General features: G+C 40.5%; 1 protein-coding gene across 50 annotated transcripts in view; it reads right to left on the bottom strand.

Moving 5' to 3' along the window:
• Positions 1–499: 499 nt before the first annotated feature.
• The window catches only part of RIMS2 (regulating synaptic membrane exocytosis 2), a 462,856-nt gene continuing 436,102 nt past the window's right edge, over positions 500–27,253 (bottom strand). For all 50 annotated transcript variants that reach the window (XM_080580660.1, XM_080580642.1, XM_080580653.1 and 47 more), the window contains 5 exons: positions 7,298–7,439; positions 5,993–6,105; positions 5,199–5,300; positions 3,888–4,027; positions 500–3,438 (listed from right to left, as the gene is read on the bottom strand). In XM_080580660.1, the coding sequence (XP_080436786.1) occupies positions 3,220–3,438; positions 3,888–4,027; positions 5,199–5,300; positions 5,993–6,105; positions 7,298–7,439 (716 nt within the window). In that variant the 3' untranslated portion in view covers positions 500–3,219. The remainder of the gene's footprint in view (positions 3,439–3,887; positions 4,028–5,198; positions 5,301–5,992; positions 6,106–7,297; positions 7,440–27,253) is intronic.

Below are 27,253 nucleotides of genomic sequence, written 5' to 3'. Positions count from 1 at the left end.
CTGCTGCTCAAGCCTGGGCTACCAGTGCCTGGCCTCATTTGTGCCCTGCTCAAAAAAAGGCTAATGTTAGGTGGTATCTGGAGAGTAGAGGCTTACTAACTTATCCTTTTTGTAGTCCAATCTGTTTAATATTACATTCTGACAGCTAAAAATCTAAGGCTACAGCTTTCCCAGTGAATGAAGCAGTGGCAGGAACAATGAAAGGTCCCCATGCCAGGGACCACCACTGGCATTGCCTTGGGGAGGCTGAGCAGCACCCTCCTGACAAGACTGGGGAATGGGACAGGAGTTGTATCCACACCATCCCCACCAGCCACTTGGAGTGCGGCCACCCCAGTTTCAGGGCTGGCCATTTATCTGTGTGGCACGGCCGCATGTGCTTTGTACAGCCCCAGCACCTTCCACATCATGGAGACACCGAATCCTGAGCCCGGCCTCGCAGCCTCGGACAGCTTATGGTCGTAACAGTGAGAAAAGAAACAAAGCGCTGCACACAAGCTCTGTAAAGAAAATGTTTTATTTAAAGTGTTAAATACCATCACCAGAATGAGTTTGATTTACATTAGTTGGTGTTCATTACAGGCCTAATCTGCCTTTTTTTTTTTTTCTCCCAACTGTAATTCCTTTTAACTTTTTAAAACATAGTATGTACAAGACAGCAGTGATCACTGGAATAGTGCTATTTACATGACTAAACCATAAGTAGAGTTGCAGACATGTGAAAATTAAAAAAAAAATACATTAATTTTTTTTAAATAAATACTGCATAATGACAATTATGTACAAACCTTCCATGCGTCATGTCCTTGATTTTAAAACTTGAAATAATTTATATAGGACAATGCATACAGCAACATGTGAGCACATCTCACAGTATCAGGAAAATGGTTATGTATTTTTTCTTTAATCCTAGGGAATATTGTAGACTGCATGTTGGTAATATTTATTTGCTGCTGGTAGACAGGTGTCTAAATTATTTCAATAAATATAATTTTACCAGTCTGTTCATTAACTTAATAATCCATTATATAAACTCTGAAGACAAGACACAATCTTGATTTATATGATATTGCACAAAGTAAAAGGCATTTTAAGTGATACTATTATTACTTTTGCCCTCTAATGAGGCATGTACAATTTCATAATGGGAAACATTAATAGATTTTCAAATAAAATCAGAATAATTCTGTGTGGCCTGAAAGGTATATGTAATGTGTATTTCAAAAATTATTGCAAGGTTTCAATATTAAACCTTAAGTAGGTAATAAAGGCATACAAAGACCCAGAAAAAAGGGACGTTTTCTTATTAAATGTTAGCCGGTTACATTCCCTTTAAATAATGTAATTTAATGAGAAGCTTGAACTTGCAGCACCACCCAACGGTAGTTACTGTTTGCTACAAAAACCAGGTTTTTGAAGATCTGTCGACTGTAGTGAGGGTTCTGGTAATGGTGTCAAATAACTGCCGGAGTGGTACCAATGAGCTTTAAGGCTACATTATGAACCGAAGATTGACATTTTTCAGACTGATATTACCTAATTATGTCTTTGCCAACACAAATGTAGTTTATGAAAACTGAACTTTACAGCAGAACTGTAAGAATTACTAATCTTTGTTGCTTTTATAATCTCAAGAATGTAGCAATTTGGTTTAGTGCAAATAAAACTGTTTAAATTTATCTCCTAAAAATCAACCATTTACTTCATTTTTCCTCTTTCCAAAACCTTCAAGAAATGATAGTTCAACCTTTGAATAAATGATGCTGGTGCTGAAAACAAATTTATTGAAGACATCTTGCAATGGCCACATGATTCCAGTATTTAGCTGTAGAATTCAATTTGAAGGTGAGAAAAAAATGAAAATAAGTTACCATGCACTGTACAATAAATTGCAAAAAGTTCAAATATCTTTTTTTATCAAATACATGCTGAATTACATTAATGTACTCCCAAGCCATGTTGCAAAATCCTTTTCAACATGCTTGAAAAAAAGTTCTTAAACAATATTTTTCTCAAATAATTCAGAAATGCAGAACAATCTGCAATCCTGAACCAAATATGGGGCATAAGAGAGTAATAAGTCAAAAGGTAGCCATTTTAGATTATGATGATCATCCTGGGAGGTGGAGGGGAAAAAGAGCAAAAGGAAGAAGAGAGACTTGGAGGAGAGATAGAGAAAGGAGGAGGTAAAAGATGTGTACAATTTGCACATTATGTTGAACTTTACAAGGCTTGTACCTTTTACATTTAAATAAATTTAATATATTACACTTATTTCTTGTCACATAAACAGAATTTTAAGTATTTGCTAGAAATTATTTTTTTTTATTTTTAATATACGTCTGCAAAAATACAGACCATGACTGGTTTAAAGAATGATAAACGTGGTGTGTCTTTGTATCACCCTGTTGCATTCTCTTCCCTTTAAAACCATGCACTAGTGAAATTTATTTTTAAAAATAATATAAACTGTTGAAAATGGCTGATTTATTCTTTTGTTTTTTTTTTTTTTTGCAAGTTGCAGCCCCAAGAAAATAATTTAAGTGTTCAGCTAAATCTGTGTCCATGCAAAAAAGTTTCTTTAATTTCATACAGTACAGTATATCCACAGAATTTATTTTTCAGAGTCCATCACATCTGGGGTTTCACTGTATCTATAGCTGGAGGTATGAAGCCCACCACTTTAAGTCTTGAACCTTTCCAGTATGAAGAGTTTTCAGATCTCAAGTAACTGTTTCAAATGACAGTTGACTTTCCCAGCATCCTTTCATCCTTCTTTTCTTCCAATGTCTGCAAATCCACTGACTTGTAACATGGCTTCATGGGAGGTTAACTCCATTTCTGTGGCATAACCAAGCTTTAGGGAGGGAGGGCAGATAAATAAAGAAACGGGAGCAACAAAATAGATATGCCATTGAAAAGGACTTTTGTTGCATGAAACAGATTGATTCTTTTAGTTTAGTCCATGGCTTCAGATTGGACCAAAACTGAGTGTCCCTGAACTCCAAACCTATCAGTTCTTCATGACTTCAGTCCTTCACCTGAGGGCCTTCTGTAGGGCACAATGTGTGCAACTTCCTTGAGAACACAGGATCGCGTTGTAGCCCTAGAAACAGGCTCAGAAGACACAACATTAAGCATGCAGTGTTACCAGGGTTTGCGACCTGTAAATTTTTTTTTTTTGTAACGCTGGTTGCTATGACAACAGTTTCACAGACGCTATGAGCGAGCATACGAAGGTCCTGTTGAACTTTCAAGAGATGATTGGGAAGCTCTTCTGGTGAGAGGAGCTAAAGTTGGGTCTACTAGGGAAGAAGGAGGGAAGAGTTTGAACCACCCAATCACCATGTTGGACAGGTCCAGTTCGTCTAAAAGTATCTGTGCCACTCCCATAAAGGATTTGTGATCCATACGTCCATAGTCTCCCCAAACAATTATCTGTTAGCAAAGGAAACACAAGAAAATAGAAAAAAAAATCAGCAACAATAACAAGAGCTTCAATCTGATTCTTCAAATGCCTCCACTTAATTATACGTAATAAGGAATTAAATATTCCACTGCTGATATAGGTTAGTTCAGTGTATATTACCACAACGCAGAGGCACTGATGAGCTGGGCAGTAACTGAGCAGTTATCCATAATACTAAAGAAAGCTGAGTGAGATAAGGACCACACGTAGTATAGACAAAATAATCTACAATTAACTTTTGCCTAGCACTTTCTACTTGGTAGTCATCAATAGGTGTGTTACTGTGGTATTTCTGTACTCAACAAGTCTTTGAAATGGTAGAACTTGCCAAATTAAGCATGAAAGATTTTTGGAAATCATTCAGTGGGAACTGAATAGGTGGCATTCTCAGATTCAGAAGAGTATTGATGCAAATTACCTGTAAAACTTTTCCTTGGGGACTTTCTTCAAATGATAGAAGTTGCTGATAAAGCGGTTCCAGCGTTTTTCTTGCTACCTTTGTTTTCTTTTTGGCTATGCAGACTCCATTTTCTAATAGATACACCTTTACATATGGTGCTGAGAAAGGAAGAAAAATAAATCCAGATTTTCGCATAAAAGATGCAATGTTCTATCACCATATGCTAAAATCTACCTTTTACCAGATATATAACATATAATAAATCTCCACAAGCAGTATTAACATTTATTAACATGCAAAACATCCATGCATTTTCTTTACATTCTTTTTCCCCCATGAAACAATCCAGATTTTGACCTGGAAAAATCAGGTATTACTATATATAGTATCACTTTACTGTACAGCATGCAAAATAGACTTGTTAAGTAAATGAATGACTTGCATTGACTTTGGTGAGATTTGGATCAACGCTCCAAATTGTTAATAATTTAAAATAATCTACAAGGTGAAAATTAGTGAAGAAACGACTCTGACACAATTTCTATTTTGGCAGAAGAGCTTGCTAAAAATATTAATATATCATCCTTTCCACAGAGTGTTATAGGACATCGGATTATAAAAAAAGGACTAAGTTATCTATTAGTCTACTTTGCAGAGTAGATACCTATTCCACACGTCTTGTTGATTCCCTCTTCACCCCTAGGATTCTTATATCACGTCTTCAGCATACACCTCACTTTCACAGAATCATACAATGGTTTGGGTTGGAAGGGACCTTAAAGATCATCTAATTCCAATCCTCCCCTGCCATGGGCAGGGACACCTCCCACCAGACCAGGTTGCTCAAAGCCCCATCCAACCTGGCCTTGAACACCTCCAGGGATGTGGCATCAACAACCTGTATGCACAGCTTGTTCCAGTGCCTTACCACCCTCACAGTAAAGAATTTCTTCTGAATATCTAGTGTAAATCTACTCTCTTTTACTTTTAAGCCATACCCTCTTGTTCTGTATCACTACACTCCCTGTTAAAGAGTCCTCTCCAGCTTTCTTGGAGCCCCCCTTTTGGTACTGGAATTCTACCCTGTTCCCAAGAATGCATTTGCTATTACTAAAATACTTTTGTGCCTTCTGGTAGCACAGAGGACAGCCTGATTTCTTTTTTCCTCCTGAAGTAGTGTTGAAAATTATTTTTTTTATGTACTCCAAGCGTTTATACCATTTCAGTACATCTTTTTTATTTCAATGTACAATACTGTAATCTACTAATATGTGAATTTGAAAAAAAAAAATCACTTAAGTTCACATTACTAAGATTTTTCTTCCTTACCTGGCAGTGTCTTTGAACCTGGTTTTACAACAAGGCCACGGGCTCGGATAATTTCTACTTCCAACTGTCCTTTTTTGTCCATCATTCCCACCTGGATATCTCCTAGAAAACACACACACAAAAAAAGGATAAATATTCAATGACTTGTATCTTCTGCAATCTACCAATAAGTATGATCCAGATGTGAACACTTCTAGATAATTTAGTACCTATTCTCTTCACTATTTACATTAGTAAACAATAAAAAAGCCCCTGCAATAACTCCTCATCTCCCTCTTCCTGTGCCTCTATTACTTCAAATTAAATTCTGTATCTGTCTTAAGAATTTCAGAGAAATAAAGGCAGCAAAGGAATTAGTTGAAAGCAGCTCTATGAAACTGCTTGGAATCTCTTCACCCTGCTTCTAGTTTAAGAAAAAGTATGAAAAAATACTTCTGAATTTAAAGAATCTGTAAGAACAATAATAAATACTTTGCACCTAAATTCCCATTTTTATTCAATATTATCCAAGTAATTCAGAGAAAGAATAGGTCTCAGCCATATTTAAAAGACGGAAAACTGAAGAAGAACAGATAAAACGTTGAATTTTTCAAACCACCTTTTTACTTTTGAGTATCCCAATGAGCATCCAAAATTATGTTCAACTATGGCTCAGATTATAGTGCTGGTCCTAACTGACTTGTTCAAAACCACATGGGAAATCCTTATTTAAAGAATTGGAATCTAGATAATTTCTACGTTCTAATTACCAGACCCAGTAGATTATGTTATATCTGTAGTGCATAAATGCTTACCCATTGATGGTGTTGCCAAAGTCTGTCGTCCTACAAGCTGGGCGGGACCAAGACCATCCAGAAAATCACTGAACTGGCTATCTGCAGCCAACCTCACGCCAGGGAAAATCAAACTGAAAAAGAACGTTGGAAATAAATAAATAATTAAAATCAGTAAATACTCTTGATCTTGCATTTTGTTTTGTTTTCTAGATGTTTTGCCTTTATCAGTTATAATTCTGGTAATACTGCTTACAAGGAACTTATTTACACTGACAAGACTACAAAATAATTACTGTAATTTTCAAAACTTCCTGGTGTTCAACACGTAGTAATTCAGCCTCCAGCATATAATCACTTGAGCAGGTGAAGAAAGCGCTAATCCTCACTGGTTCTAACTTCCATAGTGTTATTATGCCATCATGCTCTCTTTTCCCAATATAAGAAAGGCCTCTGTTAATTACTGTAGTATTTATAGGAGATCAGTTCAATAAGGTATTAATACATGCCCTCACCAGTATTTTAGTTACATGAAGGTAAAATGTGTCATGCTTCTCAGTCAACATCAACTCAATGGCAGAATGTCGAAAGTATCCAGCGAAATAAATACATTAGACTGAACACTGGTCACTATTATTAAAATCGCCTTTTAAAATCATCATCCCTTATAAATATTATGTCTCAGGGAATGACATATATTCCATAATGGAAATTAAATTCATCATTGAAAATGACCAAAGTAACTTAAAATTCAGATTCTTGCCATAAATTATCTGTGACCCAATAAAAGTCAACAATTACTACGAAAAACAATCTGGTCAGTAACTGCTTGAGAAAAACAGTAGTTTTCTAGGTGATCAATTAAAAGAAAAGGTCAAAAAAACTAGTGAGATTTGTAAAGACCAACCATAAATAAACGTCCATCTCAAGTGCATACAGTGCATTGACCAGGACTTTTGAGATGTATTGTCCAGTAAAGGTATATTGTCCAGTGCTGTGAATACCACTAAAAAAAAAAATCTATCCATAATAAGACTTGTCTGGCCAGTGCCTTGGACATACCACTCAGAGGTCTGTCACTTTTATGAAAAGTATGATTTGGGACATTAAAATACATGACAGTCTCATACTTCCACCCAGATCAGGTTGGAGAGACTTTTTCGGCCACAGGAGAAAATTTAGGCTTGGTCTTTAAGCAGCCTATCAATGACACTAGCTTGCGGAAGGGATTCTGACTGAACATGACCTACAGCATTCACCTCACTTTTGTCTAACCACCAGTTTTCTGGAGAAACGACAGGTGACCACAAGTAAACTGCTGCTTACTTTCCCTCGGAGCTGTAGCTGTTCATGCTCCCATCCGTCGACTCGCGGCTGGCTTGACGGGTCATCCAGTTCCTCATCTCCACAGCCAACCCTGTCTCAGTGCTCCTCTGGACGGTGCTCCGCAGCTTCTTACCCCCTGCCTCTGTGGAGACAAAACAGAGGTGTCCATCGCACCACGCCACCCTAGCTGGTCCTGCAGGGCACTGCTCCACGCCGTAGCAGCAGTCGAAGCCAGAAATCACTGACCTGTACCGAATCTTTCATTTAAAAAATATCGGTATTTTAATAATAGGCAAGCAGACAGAACACTCATCATAAATATCTCTTAAGATACGTTAGTTCTGTAGCTACCAGCTACTCAGACACAACACACAAGTCTGCCTGTGGAGGTAACCAGATTTACACCAGCCATAATCTAGTCTGCTTAAAATACGTTTTCCCTAGATGAACACATCCCTCCTAGGGATTCAATTAGACTACTGCCATTATGTCAAAACCTGCAGTGTCTCAGGAATGTTTTAATCCAGCTGAATTATTGGATTTAAGAACATTTGGTCATTATCTGCTTGCAGACATCAAGTTGCAGACATCCATTAGTGAGGACAGTAAACAACCAATCAAGGACCCTTCCCGTTCCCTAAAAAATATAGCAGTGACCTTTATGCACAATATGAAACTTTATTTCCATCTCCAAGAGTAACATTTTTTGTATCCATTTGCATAGCTTAATTTTAGTTGTAAAAATAGCAAAGTGAGAGATAGCTGGGTATTGGATAAGGGAGAAATACTCAAAACTTAATAAGGGGGAAAAAATAAAAGAAGTGAATATAGTATTATTTTAGTGTAAGAATTTTGATCAAGACCTCAGCTGGAAGATGTATCAAAACTCCAGAAAACAACAAAAATCATCAAGAACTGAATAAAGCCTCAGTTTTTCTTTCATGAATAAGACAGTCACTCCATGTCATTTCTGATTTTAAACATTATTCCCTGCAATAGTGCAACAGTGCAGGGAACACAGAATTCCAATTTCTTTTACCTGTTCAATGGATAAAAACCCCTGACTTCAGCACAGTGATATGTGATATACTGATAACAGAGTAATAATTCTAAATGTACATGACACCAAATGATACCCGAATTTTTAATACACTTGATACACTGAGTGGACAGAAATATCCAAGATCCTGGGACATCTGGGGCCTTGTCCTCTTCTGCAGTCTTTTGTAGACTGCTACCCTTTCAGCTCCTCTGGCTCATCCCACACCAGAGGGCAGAACAGCAAGGAGGGATACATGTCAGGTAAAGAACATGTGGATTTTAGAGAAGTGGGAAACAGATACCTCAAATACCTTGAAAACCCACTGGCTCTGTCAAAAAAACGTTTAATAACATTTCAATAACATTTAGCTGTTGTGAGACATTTCTATATCAGCATCATGAATGATTCATTCACATCTTGTAGTCATGTTGCTTATCACAAGACTGCTATACATTCCTTAATACCAAAACTTTTAATCAGTACAATATAAATAAAAGAAAAACAATTTTGCTTTAGATCTTCAACTTGCCCCTTAGGTACCATCCAGTAATTTGGTACCTACACAGAAAGAACTCATTGTTTTTACTCTGTCAAAGCTAGTTCTGAAAATACCCATTATTATCTGGAGCAATAAATTCATATATAAAATAAAATACAAGGCTAACATGACATATGGAAAATGAAGGGCAGAAGTCAACAATTGGGTTGCATTGTTCCAACTGTCTGCTCTTCTATTTTTCATATTAAACTAATGAAAGCTGGCAGCTGACTTCCAACATTGGTCCAACGTTGATCTAAAATCCAATCATTCAGATCAAAGAAACATTACCGCAAAACTACCCCCCAAAAAAATGTGCTGTTGTCTTGTAAAGGTACACAGTGTTACAGTTGAATCTGAAAGGCACACAGCTCTTGAAGCTCCATGCTCTATTCACTGAAGTATCGTTACAGGATATTACCCTTCCAATGTTAAGAGCTCTTTTGATTACTTAGCATTCATTCTTCTTAAATGGTGATCATTTTCATTTCATTCTTGTAAACATGAATTATACAAATTTAACAGAATGACTCCATTTTACATGATTCTTCAAGTTTTTTTTTCTTCAAGTTTTTATACCATCTTTCAAGGATTTTGGGGGTTGGGATAAATATGAGTTTGACTATATAATATGTGAAAGAGCATACAGTAACCTTTATTAATTAGCAATTCTCTGAATTATAATTTAAATTTGGTATGTCTCTGCTCTACCAAAACATTCATAGAAAGAAATCAACACATCTGTTGCATATCAATTTACTGAGAAATTAAGGCACAACTAGTGCAATTGCCATTCACTTCTTCACAGAGACACGTGTTTCACCAGCTGTTCTTTGCATCCCTTTGCACCAGTGTTCCTTTCCCACATTCACATTAACTGAAATAAGTACTCTGGTTCACAGGAAGACAAGCCAACAGCTGAGAAGATGCAACGTTGTTATAGAACGAAAGCTGAACATGCACAGAACGCCCAACTTAAGTATACATGCAGATGATAAACAGGAATTATTTGGACCCTAACAGTGAATGTAAGGAGGGTCAAAAAGAGCCAATGTGAATAACAATTTTCAAGTTTTCAGCAGTAAATGGCACAGCTCTCTGATGGTCTCAAAAGAGGAAGATCTGACCTTTCAGCAGTAAGGCTGATGTTAGCATGATGCTAATCATGATGTTGATGCTTCTTGAAATAAGAACTGAAGATTTTAACAGCAAAATGGCATTTTGAAACAGAAGCACAGAAGAAGCCCCAGCTCACAGACATGACTCCAGAGCCACTGTTTTAGAGATGAGTATTCTTTCAGATTAAGCTTGGCTAAACTAATATGTAATAATAGACATGAGAAATGCTTAAACGTGATTTCACAATACTACCACTACTTTGGTCCCTCAAAAAACATAACAAACCAAATATAATCATAGTTTCTCAAGCAATTTAGAGGCAAATTGATATTTATATGATTCACAGTTCATGTTTCATAAGTTCAGCATTAAAATATTTAAAAGGTTGCAAGTAGTAATGAAAATGTGAAGCAGTTTCTCAGCTCAAAGAAATAGTCTTTGGTACCACACTTACAAGCTGTAGCTGGTGGAAGACCTGGCTGAAGGTCTTCCCGCTCCAGTAAAACCAAACTGTTTTCCCTCATACTTACCTAGAAATTAGAATATCCTCAGCTGTGTCGATTCAACTACGTGAGTGTCTGCATTCTTTAGCAGATCTAGCCCCAAAATAACCAACCAACAATAGTTTTAAAAGTTGTTGTTCTTCTAAGACGGATCATTTCAGAAAACCAGTTTTCAAAACATACAATCTAAAAATCCCAGTTGAGGTGATGCTACTCTCTAGCCAGATCAGTAACTTGGGAGTGCATCTATCTTACACAGAAGTAAACACGTAATTGGTGCCAGTGTAAAGGTGGCAGTCTGGATTTGTAATCATCAAGTACTTGGACTTATACACTCACTTCACACAGTTTTTAACCCCTCCCAATGAAAGGATGCGGAAGTGAGAGAATTAGGAGCATACTTTGTTGCTAAGTATGTTGCTGACCACCTACTCTGAAAATAAATTTTCTCATTATTTACTGAACTCTAATAAAGAACATTGAGAATGTTCTCCAAATTAGCATAATCTAATTGACCTAGAAAGAAGAAATTTCTCTTAAGTCGCCAGCAAAAATATGGAATACATTATCTGAAAAACACTAGTTCAGAGTCTTATGGCTATATTGTGTGGAGTGGAATAAATTACCAGAAATAATTGCTCTGGCATTTATGAAAGCACATTCATTCTTACAGTTAATCACATTGGTAATTTAACTAATATGGTTACTGCAAATAGACTCTACAGGCCATATTTTCTAAATGACTTGTGGATTTATTTGCTCCCATAACAAGGAGTGCAAATCGCTTGGAAATGAGGGGTGCAGCACTCCTGATGTGATCTTCCATACCAGATGAGGGCAAGCCGAAGACTGCAGTGAGCACGACAGATTACCTTCTGTGATCTGGGATCCAGCCAGATGATAACTGCCTCCAGTGGGGGAATGCACAAAGTCTCAGCTTGCTCTCAGCAAGTGCCTGCAAAGAGAGCCCCAGGAGAGGACATTGCTGGTGCAGGCAGAGGCCAGCTGGTTATGCCGGTCCTCATGTGGTACGTGAGCTCTCGGTTGGACTCTCATGGAGTGCACAGCAGCTGTGGCTTCAGAAACACACTCAGGTGCTTGAAGTGCCACTTCCCACAGTACCAAAACAGTTGGATAAAAAACTGGTTCAGTATTTTCATCTGAACTCAGGAGTTAGATCCACAAAGAGCACTAAGTGACTACTTTTCAAGAGCAAAACTCTCTAAGTATCTGGAGACCTGCACTGGGCACATTAAGAACAGGTTAGATAAAATGATCAGAGTCTAAGAACACTTGAGCCTACCTAAGAGAAGTGGACAGGGTAGGTCTCAAATCCCCTCGCAGACACACAATTCTGGATCTGGCACAGCCCAATTTTGGGCATTTAGCTCTTGTTTAAGCACCGCAGGGAAACACAGCTCAGCAGTTTCTTTGCTTGCATCACCCACAGACCCCGAGCAGCCAACGCGGGTTCAAATCTACTAATTTAAGCAAGATTTAGGAAACCTAGATTCCACCATCACCTCGATTTAAGAAGCTTTGAGCCCATCTTACCTGTTCTCAAGACAGGGCTCACCACCAGCTCATGAAGTGTTCTGTTACCGCCCTTCTGATGGAGTTTCTTCCCAGGGCATGATGCAAGCACTTCTGAGGCCCAAAAAGCATTTGCAGGGCAGGAGTAGCTATAACCACGGACTTTCCCTTACTTTGAGCTTGTAGGGAAGAAGGGAAGACCTTTGTACCGGTTCTTCCTTTCACGTATATCTCAATACAGAACACTATGAAATTCAGACTGGGATGGGAATGGCCTGCCACAGGAACCCAAAAGCAGTGCTCCCTTCAGTATGGAGGCACTTCAGTAGGGGGGCAGCCAGGTAGGAAAAGTTTGACAGATCCTGGACTAAGAGAGCCTCAGTCTATGCTATGCCTACAAAATCCTCTGGAAAATCCTATCCTGTCCTACAGGAAGGAAGTAACTGCCCCAAAGACACATGGCCTTCCCTTCCAGAAGACCAGTGAAGACTGAGTGTGGAAAGACTCCATAGTCTTTTTTTTAGGGGTGGAGAAGCCACACCAACTGTCCACATCACAGGCAGCAAAGGAACAACATTTCCTCTTTAACAATTTCATTGTGCTCCACTGCACTTTCAGGTGCCCAGACACCTTCCTCTAAAACAGAGCCTCGCAGCCTCTGGTCAGAAAAGATTTTTAAATTTCTTGGGAGCCCTCATTAGTTTTTCATTTTCAGTCAAGAAATACTTTTTCACTCTTGTCCTATGCCTTTTTATTTCCTCCTCTTTCTTTCCTCTGGCCACACTGGAAGCATGGTTAATTAAGATTAAGGTTAATTAAGACAGCACCTAAGAAAAAGTGAAAGAAAGAGAGAAGTGAATGAAATAATCAGCTGCAAAAGTGCTGCTTGAGCTTCTGATCAATAGCTGGTGTAGAAGCTTTCAGGTCCCATTCTCATTGAATTCCCATACACGGGGCCCAAGAGGCAGCCATCAAGAATCTTGGCTGTTCACAGGATAAAAAGCTCAGACTACATTGCAGCATCCTTTTGTCTGTATTTCATTTCCCTTTCAAGGCAAGGCTGGTCATACTTCCAATCTGGAAAAGCTCCCCCCCGGCTTGTTGTGGCCGCACGATGTGAGGTCAGTTTACCACATGCTGCTCCCAGGCAATGCTGTGGTTTAAGGCACCTGCTCCTTATTCCCTCCCACTTCTGAATGTGTTTGAAGTTGCATTCTGCCACTTTAAATTCCCTGCTCTGCTCATTTTCATTCTCCTGATAGTTTTAACTGATCCTTCTGCAAATATTTAAGAGCATCAGACAACAGAAATTGCTTTTGTCTGCGTGGGGCATCACTTCAAGCTTTTCAACACTTGCGATCCCAAGAGATTTTAAAATATTTTTACAAGACTGAGGTATTAACAAGAACTGTATTTCCCATACATAATAATTACTTTAATGTTTCTAAAATTCCTGTATTCCCTGTATTATTATACAGAATCGGTACTGAGCATGCTACATACAAAACTGACACATTGCTGCCTCTGACAGCTTTCAGCTTCTTTTCAACACCTGTGCTGTGCACCATGCCCTAGAGATCCCAGCTTGGCATAAAGGAAACCACAGCAGTAGGGTCTGGAGCTCGGTCAATTCCCCTGACAAAGAATTTACATCTGATAACAGCTCCCCAGCACGCTGGGAGCCATCCCAGAGAACCGGTCTGGATGGGTGCTGGCGTTACTGGTGTTCCTGCCACCCTCTGTAATCCCCACTTCTCTGTTGGTTACTTGGCCCTGACCATATGACAGCAAACCAGCCTTGAAGACTTTTGGTTGGATCCCTTGTTTGAAGGATGTTGAGCACAGATTTTGACTGCAGTATTGACACAGTGAAGGACATTTTAAGTGTAATGTAGAACTGCATACTTCACAGCACACACTGAAACAGAAAACCCCCATTTCCATACATAACCCCAACTTTTCTTAATATTTCAGAAAAGATTGCCTTTTTTTTTCTTTGCACCTCCATATTCATTGTACTGATATCAGGAGCTGCCGTATCTAGAGAAAAAAAAGCTTCAGCTCTGCAGTTTTACTTTCTAACTCAATTTTTACAGCTTTCCAACTGAACTACTGATGCATTCATGCACCTCATTAAAACATACAACAAATACAATACTCATGTGATAAACACTTACCTAAGAACATTTTAAAAGGAACAATCAAAACACCAAGCGTGCCCTTTTGAAATGATAACAATATAGACCCCTTTTGATTTTATAAGCAAAGAAAATATTTATATATATATATATATATATCTGTACACAGCCACTCGGGCATTTCCAGCACCCTTGCAGCAGTCTCTGCTTCTGTTACTGGTAACACCACGGCTCTTCTAAGCGTCGTTGGAGGACACACCAGCCAAAAGCCTCTTAGGATTGCTGTAAAACTGAATTTAAAGATGTGACACCAAAGAAGAGTTTTGCTTTTCAGCCCACAGCTGTATGCCCCACATGCCAAGTGACCTGAACGAACAGCATATTGGGTACCCTCCCTTAGCTATGATCCCACGGAGATAGGTGATCTGGCAATTCAAACGTAATAGTTCTGACTTTGTGCATAAGCAGAAAGGTAGCATTTTATACCCACTCTGTACATCCTGTACCGCAATCTGCTTGACTACAAAAAGTGCAAAGCAGCGGGAAATCAGCCTTATCCCCAAGCTATTAAAATTCTGAAAAAATAGAGCAAGCAATTTTGTAGTATTACATTCTAATTTTATATCCCGTTTACATAAGGAATCACTAGGTAGGTGCACATCTTCGCCACAAGAAACCTCTAAACCCAGTCTTTGATTTTGCCAATGACAAAGGACAACCATCTTGAGTAAAAAGAAACCATCGCTGCAGTTTTGTGTTATAGTGCTATTAGGTTTATATGCACATTTTCCTGGATGAAGAGCATCCTTGTGTGCTCATTAATGACAGTTATTCCATGCAGCGCCAAGAGCAGATTACAACTTCTGAAACAGTGAAGAGTGTTTCTGTAATGAGGAGCTCACAATTGCTCTTCATTTTTGTATTACATGAATTGGGATATATTTTCTAAATACACAATAACACTAATAGCATTCTTTAACCCAATCTTGTTTATTTTTAGTATAGCTGGAATGATTACATACATTATCAGAAGGATCTGTGCAGCAGTTTTGAATGATGTAGTGAGTGTGTTGAAACGATTCAACATCCTCTGTTAGGGCCTAATGAGATAGATGGTGCCAAGTAGTTGGATGGCTACTGAGATTACACAAATTAGGAACAGATCTTCCTCTTAGCTTTGTCTAAAATGAGTAATGGTACCATGCAAATACCATTATTTAAATAACCGCAGCTCCCCAAACTCTGACATTTCACACTGTAATGACCCACTTTCAAACTACTGCTGTTAAACATTTACCTCTGCAATTGAAAAAATGGCAACGCAGCCAGCCACCGCTCTGCTGGGCCGTTGACCTTGCTACTGACAAATGACAATTACAGCATGTTGATTTAACTCCGACAGGTTTTTTCAGGTTTATGTAGGTACCACCAGGGATGAAACCCATCATACGCTGTAGCTTCACAGCTGCTGATGCGGCCATATCTGAGCTGTTCAGGTAGATGCTGCTGAGTAACTAAAGCTCAGATGAGAAACAAAACAAATACAAGAGAAATGCAGCTTTAAAACTCTGCTGGGCGTTTCCATCATACAGTCAGCTGAAGCATGCTATACTTTCTTTGAATGTCAACCCTTCTGCAACCTCCTCTACTTTCATCTGTTGGTTTTCCAACCAGTCCCCAGATTCCACGTGTTTTGTTTAAAGCCACATTCTCTGCTTTGCTGGCAGCAGTATAGCTATTCCTATGCTTCTTTTGTAAAAAGGTCTCATCCACCTTGGGACTGAACAGGCGGACGGAAATTGTGGAAATGACTTTGTGTTGCCTCTGCAGCAGTCAACCAGAGGAGCTGGACAGGCGGGACAGCCAGCCCTACTGCACGGATGGAGAGGTGGACTGGAGTCAGTCCCTGAGCAGTGTGGTAGCAGCAAACATATACTATAAACCATAAAATTTAACGTCATACAGATTCCATGGAGTGATTTTTATCCTCCAGATGAGCTACCCCACTTTTGCAGGAGATACAGAGTAGACAGCCTCTGGTGTGTCAGCATCAGTCGAGCCCATGGTCCTTAAAGCTTTGTCCTTTACAGCTGATACCTTTCCACGGGACAAAATACCCTTCTCTCATCTTCCACCTTGACTCTGCCTCTGCACATTCCACGCAAGCAAGGTCATCTTTACCACCAAGGCCAAAAAATAGGCCAATTCCCCCAAGAAGATGTAGTTACTCTCATTTTCTTCACTGCCTGATAGTCCTGCTATTACTTTATTCTTTTTAAGAGGACAATTTTAAAGCATAACGACTTCATGTGCAGGATTCTCTTCACTTTAATAATTACTGTGTTAATGAATTTATTGTTACTACTTCCCCCATTTTCTATTTCTGGTTAAATTATTGTCTGCTTGTTATTGTCTACTGGGACCTCCAGAGGGACAGTGTGATCTGGTGGCCTAACCACAGGAACTGAATCCAGGAACTGCACAGCTTTATTCCAGCTCTACCAATGAGCAGATGATTAATCTGTGAACAATGCCACTGAAATCAATAATAGTGCTCAAGTGAGCAGTTAAAGATACATTTAAAGTCCTGCTCCTTCACTCACTGGCACCAATGGCACACTCCTGCTCGCACCTACATAATCAAATGACTCTTCCAACCAGATTTCCAGATAGCTACCAGCTAGGTAACAGCAGCATACAACGGGTTCGATTCCTACTGAACCCCTGTAGCAAGACTCAAGAAACTTCTTTTGGCAGACATCACTATGCAGAACTGCAATGTATATTCTCCTCAGCTAACAAAACTCATTCCTGCTATTTCTGGCATGATTGTCTTGGGCTGAAGAACATTCTGTGGCTTTTTTTTTCCTCTCTCTCCAATTGCCTTTTGTTTTTCTAACATACTGGGAGACCAAGATGCCTTCCAGTCCTTTCTGAATTAATTTATGTCTTAAATTATCATAAATTATCTCTCGAATTGTCTTCAGCACCTGCAAAGCATTTGATTTTCCTCTTGAATCTCACAGCTTCGCTACCACCCAAAAACTCAGTGCTTTGGCAAATACGACATTAAATTGAAATACAATCCCTTTTGGAGGGCATATTTCCGTACGCAGGTCTTGCCACGAGTGGCTTTTCCATGGCTGCACTCCTGACAACCTGCCATTTAACAGCGCATATCAACGCTTCAGTGTAAATGCAAGGCAGAAGTGAACGTAAGGAGTATAAAACAGAAACTGTAGCACAAATTTATTACAACAAACAACACACACAGTGTAATCTGAAGAAGCACCACGTTAACAGTCCCACTTGTAGAAGCAGACATAAGCTTTCTAGTGACCACATGTGATCCGAGCCTCTGCCTTCCTCTGTGTGTGTGCTGGATAACCTTCAGTCTTGCATGAAAAATTCACTTGCTCAAGCACATTTTCCAGTCGACCACAGGAAACTTTAGTAAACTCAAATCCACCACTTTTAAATATCTTATGTGCGCGAAATTTCGCATTATCGCTACACAGACGTCTAAAACAACGTCACAAACATTTACATTTGAAATACCCCAGTTGTTTGAATTTAATGACAAAGTTTCCTTTAACTTCAACAGAGCCAGGACTTAAAGACAAAATGTGAGGCTCAAGATGCTTCAAGAGCGGCTTCAAGATTCATACCCCACACCTCTCTTCGATGACATCCACGTAATTTAAATCTGTTCCAAGCACCAGGTGATGCTAACTCTCACTTTACGATGCAGGCTGTGCCCTCTATCATCCACAAAGGTAACAAAATATAACAAAGACATCTTTTGAAAACCTTGACACTTCCATAACAGATTTAATCTCCTCTGGTACCATGTGAAGTATTAACACTGTGTGTGCACAAGCACATGTACCAGAAGTACATTAAAGATGGAAAAAATATTTGGGGGCAAACTTGAAGGACTCGTGTAGCTGATCAGCAGGTTGGAAACGCAAAGACCAGTATCAGTGCCCTGGGCTGTAAACCTGGCTGACCCACGGCAAGTTCATGCCTGCCACTGAGCTGGAAACCTGCAGCCTCTCCACAGCTGCTTCTTCAGCACATCACAGCTTGGATGCTGGGGCTTAAGAAGTCTCCTTTCTTCATCAACTGACACTCAAATGTGTCTTCTCATTCATGGCGTTCTAAAATGGCTTCTGAATTTGTTCCTATTAATATATTCTACTGAGTTACTTTTTGGTGACTTTGAAAGTTGACATTACACATGTCCTTTCCTACCCAAAGTATTAATTTTGGCAGCTAACGAACAGAAGTCTTCAAGGGTGTATCATAAATAAATGCGTCAACAGAACAGATTTTCTATTTGTATTAAAAGTGTGATTGAGTGGAAAATGTAAAAGCACCTCTGTGTAGCAGGTTATTATTTTTTTTTTTTTAACCTATTCAGCATACACAAAAGTAACTACCTCTTGAGGATGTATAACTTACGAAGTGGGTTTAACATTTTTCTTTTACAGATTAAACTGTAAACCAGTAAGTACACAAACATGGGAGCACACATACCACAACAATTTAAGGACACCGGGGGTACAAAAATATAATTGTATAAAAGCATTCAGAAGACAACAGATTAAAACTGGGTGCAGAGGTGACTTGCATTCAAAAATGCCCACAGCTTTTTTTTCCTTTTTCTTTGTAATCTTAGTGAATACACTAGGGAAAGGAGTTCAGCTGTGGTGCCTGCCATGCCTGCGTGACCTGGTGTGTCTGAAGTCTCAGGCAGCAGAGACTCAGCCGCACAGAAACTGCACAGCAATTGTATCTCTGCTTTTTCATTTGAACTACACGAAATGCATTTTAAAGTGTAGCTTACATCTACATAGGATCAGATAACTTAAATAAACACAACATGTAAAAAAAAACCCTGTATATAGTCTTTTAACACTTCTTTTTAAATAACTTGCCAGCACAAACTAAATAAAACATTACAACTGAATTAACATTAAACTAACAGGTATTCCTATATTGATTTCCATAAAGTTCAGGTTTTTTTCAAGTCAGTGAACAGCTTTAAACATAGACAGGTCTCAACTGAGGAATAATTTTTTTTTTCCTAGGAAAATAAAGACCAGAACAATACAAATCAATACTCTGATTTCACACTGGGATAATGCCATTATTGTAACTAATAATCAGGACTGAAGAGACAACTATTCTGGAATGGATAGAATAACCTTTAAAGAATACCTAACCATTTTAGCATAATTTATGATATTTTCAGTCCTTTAAAAATGTGTGTTTTCATCCACAGAGTTTATTAGCATTGCAAAAGATTAAACAAAATGCCCTCTGAAGCCTACCCTTCAGTCTACTGGCAATATTTTGCAGTTCAGTTCTCTGTTCGTGGCAGGGAACAGATGAGAGTACTGAAGGACAGCACATTTTGCCCCAGGGAGGAGCTCCCTATTTTCTACATTAAGAGCCAACCCGACCAGTCCCTGAGCAGGGGCTGGGGCAAAGGCAAGGCACCAACCTCGGCATCCTCATCAGAAAGGAAAGATGCTCTGGGGACGACACTTCAGCGACTGCTGCACGTGGAAAGATAAATCAAGACATGTGAAGACTGCACACAAACATTTGCCACCGAACTCTCGACCTGGGATGTGGAAAGTGATATATGCTGTGCAGATGTTTTACATGCAGATTATGAATGGTGCGCACACACAGTTGATAGAAGACTGTCTGGGAGGATTGTACAAATACAGATATCTTAATTTGATATTGCTAAAATCTACCAAAGGTAGAATGTGCTCAATTAATGTCAATTAAATTAAGAATTTTAAATTATTTCTGGTAAACACTAGGAAGACTAAGCTCATTCTACTTGTAAATACGTTTAAACATTTTCTTTACAAAAGCAGTATTTTCAAAATAAGCTCATGAAACACAACTTTTGTCCCTGGGAGGGTTTGGTGCCATGTCTGAGCACACAAACGCATTTGTTACACACATCCCACACAGGAACTGGGACTTCTCATTTTTCAGGTTCTCTGAGAGCTATCTTAGGCTCCCCCCAGTTACGCGGAGAAGCCAGAACCCCCTGCACTCCTCCTCTTTGCCATGGCAAGTTCTGGTCCTGCAACAACCGCACGGAAATTACGAGCGTGCTTTACAGCCAGGGCTGACTTTAGGGAGTAGAGACGGCTGGGTGTGAGACCCGCAAGGTCCACCTGGACACACAGCCTCCTGCCTACAAAGATTATTCTAAGAAAAAGTGAAATGGGGCCAGGATGTGGCGGTTCAGACGGGGTGCTCTGTGGGGTTTGCCGCCCTAACAGGCGAGGGGCACCTGAGCCAGCCCAGGACACTGAGGGGACAGCCTGGGAGGAAGGCTCGTTTCTTATGAAAACAAAACGAACGAAAAGTCCCTCTCCCCCCTTCTTTCTACACAACTAAGGCTTGGGCAGTGACTCACCTCTACGCTCACACCAGCCACCCCAAAAGCCTCCGTCAAGCTGCCGTGCCCCCAGCTGCCCCCTGAGCGCCGGTAACCGCCCGTCCCCGTCCCCATCCCCATCCCCGTCCCCGTCCCCTCACCTCCGTCCTCCTCCAGCGAGTTCATGCAGGGGAAGTACACGGCCAGCGCCTCGAAGGAGGCGGACAGGCTGCTCCGGCTCTGCGAGCGCTGCATGCTGCGCCCGCCGGCCGCCGTCTGCCGGCCCATCTTGGCCGAGCGGCACCCGCCCTTGGCGCGGTACAAGAAGCGCGGCGTCTTGGCGGCGGGAGGGATGGAGGGAGGGGAGGGGAGGGAGCGCTGGGCGGGCTGCGAGCCGCAGGGCTCGGCGCTGCCCCGCGGAGCTCGGCGATGCCTCCGCCGGCTCCGCCGCTCGCGGTGGGGATGAGGCGGGCCGGGCAAGGCAGGGCAGGGCCGGCGCCTGTCAGCGGGGCGAGCCGAGAGCGGGCGGCGTTAGGTGGGCAGGCGGGGGCGGGCCGGGGCCGCCGTGTGGGGAAGGGCGGCGGGGGGAAGGCGGCGCCCCGCAGGCACCGCCCGCATGGGTCGGGACCGCCCGGGAGGGCCGGGACGGGGGGGGAGGCTGAGGCCGAGCGGCCCACCTGAGGCAGGAATGGGGCTGAGAGGAACGGGGTGGCTGAGGCTGGCCAGTCGTGGCACCTCTGGAGCCACCCGGTGCCAGCCGTGCCCAAGCAGGGACACCCAGAGCAGGGTGCCCAGCACCACGTCCAGGCGGCTTCTGAAGGGCTCCAAGGAGGAGACCCCACAGCCTCTGGGCAGCCTGTGCCAGGGCTCCGTCACCCGCACAGCACAGAAGGGCTCCTAGTTTCATTTCTGCCTCTTATGTTTCATCTCTGCCCACTGCCAATGGTCCAACATCCAGTGAGGAATCAGCCCTGCAACCAGAGGCAAATCCCACACCGCTCCTTGACTTCGAGCAAAGCTCCTTCACTTCTAAAGTGAAGCTTCAAAAGCTTCAAACTTATAACGCACACCTACATCCTTTGCAGATGCCAGGGTGCCTCTTCTGAATTCACACAATTTGTTCCTAGCTCCAGTACATCGTTTGCATTTTTGATTTTACTGCTATGTTCTCACCACCATTTACCTTTCTGTTTATCCAAGATGATTTATTAATGCTGTGTGTAGCATTTGGCAAATTGTCCCCCCAAACAGCAAGAAACTAAAGCGCTGGACATCATTAAAACCATCAACTTACTGCTGTCTTTTGCAGCATCAATAACTTCTTCCCCTATAGTTCACAACACTGCAAAAGCAGTACCGAACCCAGCACATGGCTGTTGTTTTGCTACTGGCACTTTAAACCACAACATTCGTATAAGTGATTTTTTTTTCCCTGTTGTCTTTCAGAAGTCTTTAAATCCACCCAAACAATGGTAAATGATATTCAGGGTTTAATCTAACAAACTTCACAGTAAAAATGCCAGTTTGAAGCCAAATGAAACTTCACAAAAATTGTTTATAGAGCTACACCTGGAGTGTATTCCATTGAGTTGATATTTGAAAAATACTATTTATGCTTGGATAATAATAAAAAATCTTAAGCAGTCAACAGAATTGTGCTTTGCTGCAGAATGAAAACCTATCAGAAGTTCAGCACTCAGGGACAGAACTTACCACCACTCAATCTACAGGAAAAAAAAAAAAAAGACTTCTTAGTGAACTCACTGTAGTTACAGCTATTTTTACAACATGCATGATATTTTCATTTTAAGACAACTATAATCAAGTATTCCTAATAAAATGTGTTTCATGTGACACCACAAGCACTCACTTTAGGACAAGATAAATCCTCTTTTCCTCTCCACTAGCAAGAAGTGATGTCCAGAGCAACTTGTCTAGGCTCTGACATCTTATAGATGTCTCACTCAGGCCATATTCCAAAAGGTACATTTAGTTGGTGATGATACTGGATGAGGCACTCCAATTTGAGATGGACACTCAGCCTGCAAAACATCCAGCCCTCCCTCTAAAATCACCCTTTGCATCTGTACTAGCACTGCATCGAGTTAAAGTATAGCTGAATTGCAGAGAGAACTTCTGTTTACTCTAAAAAGGTAAGTTACTAAAAGACTGGAAAGCAAATGATAATGATAGTAGCAACAACAAATCTCTAATATACAGCTATCACTTAATTGGCAAAAAATAATGAAATGTGTTGAAGTAATCGATAAAGATATTTTAAAGAGATTTGACTGTAAAGTTTTCTATCTACAAAAATAAAAGCGGTCAACTTTCAACATTTTTATCAGTGTAAGATATGGCAGAAAAATCAATGTTTGTAGCTTGATTTATCTTAATAATCAATCATGACTGCTCTGCAGAAGTGAAATACAGAACTGCGGTGGTGTGTCTGTTGCACACCTCGAGGTGATGTGTGGCCTCAGCAGGAATTCGGCTGTGACCCGGAGGCTGCACGGCTGTGCTCTGGGCCCCCATGCTGCTCAGACACTCAGCTCTGAACAAGACTTAGCAGCCACAGCAATTACAATGAGTCAGTGCTGTTGTTAATATTGTACAGTATATAACAGAAGTGTTACTATCATTGATAAAATCAGTCTGTACCAAGAAAATCACTTTAAATATTGCAAAATCCATAATCAATTCAAAATTACCCCAGTTACAGGTTGTGATACAAGACACCAATTCAGCAAACATATGACAAAGCACCAAGACTCCTTAACATGCTTCTCTCTCCTGATTTTCCTTCTTTAAAATAAAGGCTCAATGGGAAGAATGAAAACAAAGACAAAGAGTCGAGATAAGACAACAGTTGCCAGTGTTCTGGGATCTGGGGAGGCTTTCCTGGAACATTTGATAACGGTTGCATTATACAAATAATCTAATTGATGGCAGTCTAGACGCATGTCTTGACTGCAGAAAATAGGATTACCCCCCTGGCATTGACACCAGAGCAGCTGGCTCCTGAATGCAAGATAAAAAGCATACATTGCCATAAAGGGGTCCTGTCCACTGGCGTTATGGAAAGGTGACCAAAAGTTTCTTAACACTCCCTTTTAAACCTGCAGTTAGGGAACGCATTCTGGGAATGGCACTGAGAAGGAGTTATTGCCCCTTTCTTCATCACCTTTTCTGCACTTCTGTCAATCATTGACCACAGATTTCTTTTGTTTGCTGCATACTCCCACGTGCCTGGTGACAGGACGAGGGGGAATGGGTGAAAGTTGCGACAGGGGAGTTTTAGGTTGGATGTTAGGAAGTACTTCTTTACCGAAAGGGTTATTAAGCATTGGAACGGGCTGCCCAGGGAGGTGGTGGAGTCACCATCCCTGGAGGTCTTTAAAAGACGTTTAGATGTAGAGCTTAGCGATATGGTTTAGTGGAGTACTTAGTGTTAGGTCGGAGGTTGGACTCGATGATCTTGAGGTCTCTTCCAACCTAGAAATCTGTGATACTGTGATACAGGGTTTGCTTCAATCACGGTTGTCTTCAGAAAAGCCAATGCAGCTGCCTAGCCTTCTACACATCTCAATTATCTTCAACTTGCACTATACCTATCAACTATTAGGCATATTATATATATATATATATATATATTTAAGCTAAAGCAATACACTGAAAAGATCATAAAATGACTTCCCAGTCAGTGTATAAGTATTATCAGATGTAGTAACAAGCTGTTACTTACTGTACTTTGATAAATGTTAGGACTGTGCTGGTGTCCTCATGCCTGCAGAGAGGAGCATGTGGCATGCACATGAAAGGGGCAGGGTCCAGAAAGCTATGGGTCCTTCACAAGGTAATGCCCGTTTTTACTGTTTCCCAACATACAAAGAGTAACTGTTCTTGCCTTGATCATGACTAACATGATCACGAACTCCATTCAAGAATCCCTGTGTATTCCCAGGGCCACGGCTCCCAGTCCATGGTCTGAGTCTTGCAGCATGAACCATCAGTGGTCTCCTACTCTCCGCAAAGATTCATGATATAACGACCACTCCTACATCAATCAGAATACCAGTTTTCTAAATTGCATTTTTTAGAAGTCAATACGTTTTGCATTTTCCGAGCATTCCCTATCAAGGCAGCCACACTTTTCCTTCTGCTGAAGCAGTAACAGTGAATTTTTCCATTCTGATTCTTTTGGCATTTGCTACTGTAAGGTCAACTCCACCCCAAGTATCAAGCTAGGTCCACAGTACAGATTTCTACCAAAATAGCTTTGCTGACTGACACAGATGTTCTGGGAGAATTCCCTAGTCGTTAGTCCAAGTGTGGTTATATCAGCGAAACAGTGTTCTACTAGAGCTGTTTGCTTTGCATTTGCTGGTACACGATTCCAGAAAAATGCTCCTAGTGTTCCCATCACCTGAACAGTCTGTGCCAGTGGAAGTTTACCTGTAAGTAGCTTAGCCCTTGTAAGGATCATTTCAAAGTTTTGCCTTACACATTTTAAAACTACATGCAGACTTGAAGAGCTGAAAGAAATGGCTTTCATATCTCTTCCAAAACACAGATTTCAATTTCTAAGAATAAAATTTAGAAATTTTAGCAAGGTGGGGATGAAGAAGTACTAATATTCTTCTTCCTAGAAATGTAGGATGCTTTCAGATCAATGGAGATACCAGTTTTAATTTTTTTAAACAAATTTAAGTTTTTAGGCAATAGTAAGATTGCTTGTCCTGCAGTCGGCATTCTCTACTGTATCATGCCTTAACGAACATGAATGAAATCTGGAAAAATATCTCTCTTTTGTTTTAATGCTAATATTATTCTTATTTAAATAACCTATATTTAGCTTTCCCCTCTGATGTTTACCATAAAACTACAAAACCCAAATAAATCATACTCTTTCTAAATAACAGAGAGAGCTGCTAATGTCCTGGCATTGCAATAATGCAGTGTAGCTAGCTCACAAAAAACTAAGAGGTCAGCACCGGAGCAGAAAACCTTTACACAGATAAGTATTTCTATTTTGATTAAAATAATTTCACACCTTCCTGATCACAAGGTAATCCGCAAACCACAAGGTGTTGTAGAACTCAGCAAAATATATTACTTCATAATGCTTCATCAGGGTGAGAAACAAAGAGCACAGAAATAAAAATGTACATACTCTTTTAAGGTAAAAAAGTTTTTTTTTTTTTTAAACAATATTAATCAGTTAAAAAATGCACACATGATTTTATATAAAAAAGCATATATCGATATATAAGCATATATCTGCTCTCATTATTTGGATCTTAATCCACCTTTTTGTCTCTGAAAAGGGAAATCCACACGGAATAACCTTCTTTATAATGAAACAAATCCATCAGCTTAGAAACACACTTCAGGTATTCACATGTACTCTCAAATATTATTTCAGCTGCCTGTGTATTTCATGGAAGGGTTTCATATTGCCTTACATGAGACAGTGTAATTACTCTCTGAAACTGTAAGTTCATGAAACATGATTTGTTTCCCTCTGTAATTCAGCCTTCAGTACAGAAGTGACAAAACCAGGGCAGGAATACTGCACTTGAGCAGCTTGGGGAGCACACCGTACTGCACGAGGAATACGCAGAGGTAACGCACCTGAGTTGATGCAGCAATCTGCTGGTGTTACTTAACAAGATGTACTGTGGAAAAGCACCCTAGTACCTTTATGCTTGTATTTTTCCAGAAAAAAAAATGACAAAAAATTTAAAAAGAAGTACTGAGATGAAATGTGTTTTGCAGACAGCATGTGAAAATGACAAATGAGGACAGAGCAAGGTACGTATCTGTCACCCACTGCTCTCTGGCTCTGCAAAGTCTAGAGAGCACAGTTTGCTGAGACACTGCTGCTAAAATGCAGGTCTGGTTAGATGAGTCTGCCCTGGGAGAGTATTACATTATTGTCAAGTGGGGAAAGCTTTGGCGAGTCCAAATGCCAGCACTGTAAGGGGACATTAGTCTTGCAAGCCCGTAACCTAATTTTGACATAACCTGTAGAAGGTTAATGTATATTAAACGGGGATGATTTTGCAAAGTTCTGCGGCTATCACATTATCTGTTGCTCTTGACAACCCAGGCAGGATTCATTGGCCCTGTGCCACGCCATCTGCATTACTACAGGGCAGAGCAACCACGGTGCTCCTCTGAGGCTTCCCGTGCCACGCACAGCCCCGTGCCAGACCCTTATCGAGGGCGCCAATTTCATGCCAGACAGGTAATGTACGTGGTGTAAGGCCTCCAAATCTTAATGAGGGTTTTAGAGGGGAGCCCTACTCAGAGAGTTCAGTCTGCTAATGAGACACCTGAACTTGAACGGTCAGCTCTGAACGCACAGGCTACAGAGCGAGAGTCCGAGGCAGTCGGTGTGCACTGGGATCCTGCCAGGAAGAACAATAAAAACTGCTCTCCAAACAAAGTCTAAATGAGCTAGAGGAAAGAGATATATTTTTATCTACTGATGTCATGTTTAACTGACAAAACACAAATTTTAGCTCTGTTTTATATGGTTTCATACTGTTTGTCTTTCCTGCAGAGGAATGCGTGCTGTTGTCATTACACTGCTCTCATTTCCATGGCGTTTGAGTCATAGCAGTGTCTCTTCAGCCATGATCACACAACCACATGAATCCCCAAAT

The sequence above is a fragment of the Anser brachyrhynchus genome, assembly GCF_964034855.1.
Source record: "Anser brachyrhynchus genome assembly, chromosome: 2".
In the NCBI taxonomy this organism is placed as follows: domain Eukaryota; kingdom Metazoa; phylum Chordata; class Aves; order Anseriformes; family Anatidae; genus Anser; species Anser brachyrhynchus.
The sequence above is the reverse complement of the archived record's forward strand: the minus strand, read 5'-3'. Positions and strand labels throughout refer to the sequence as shown.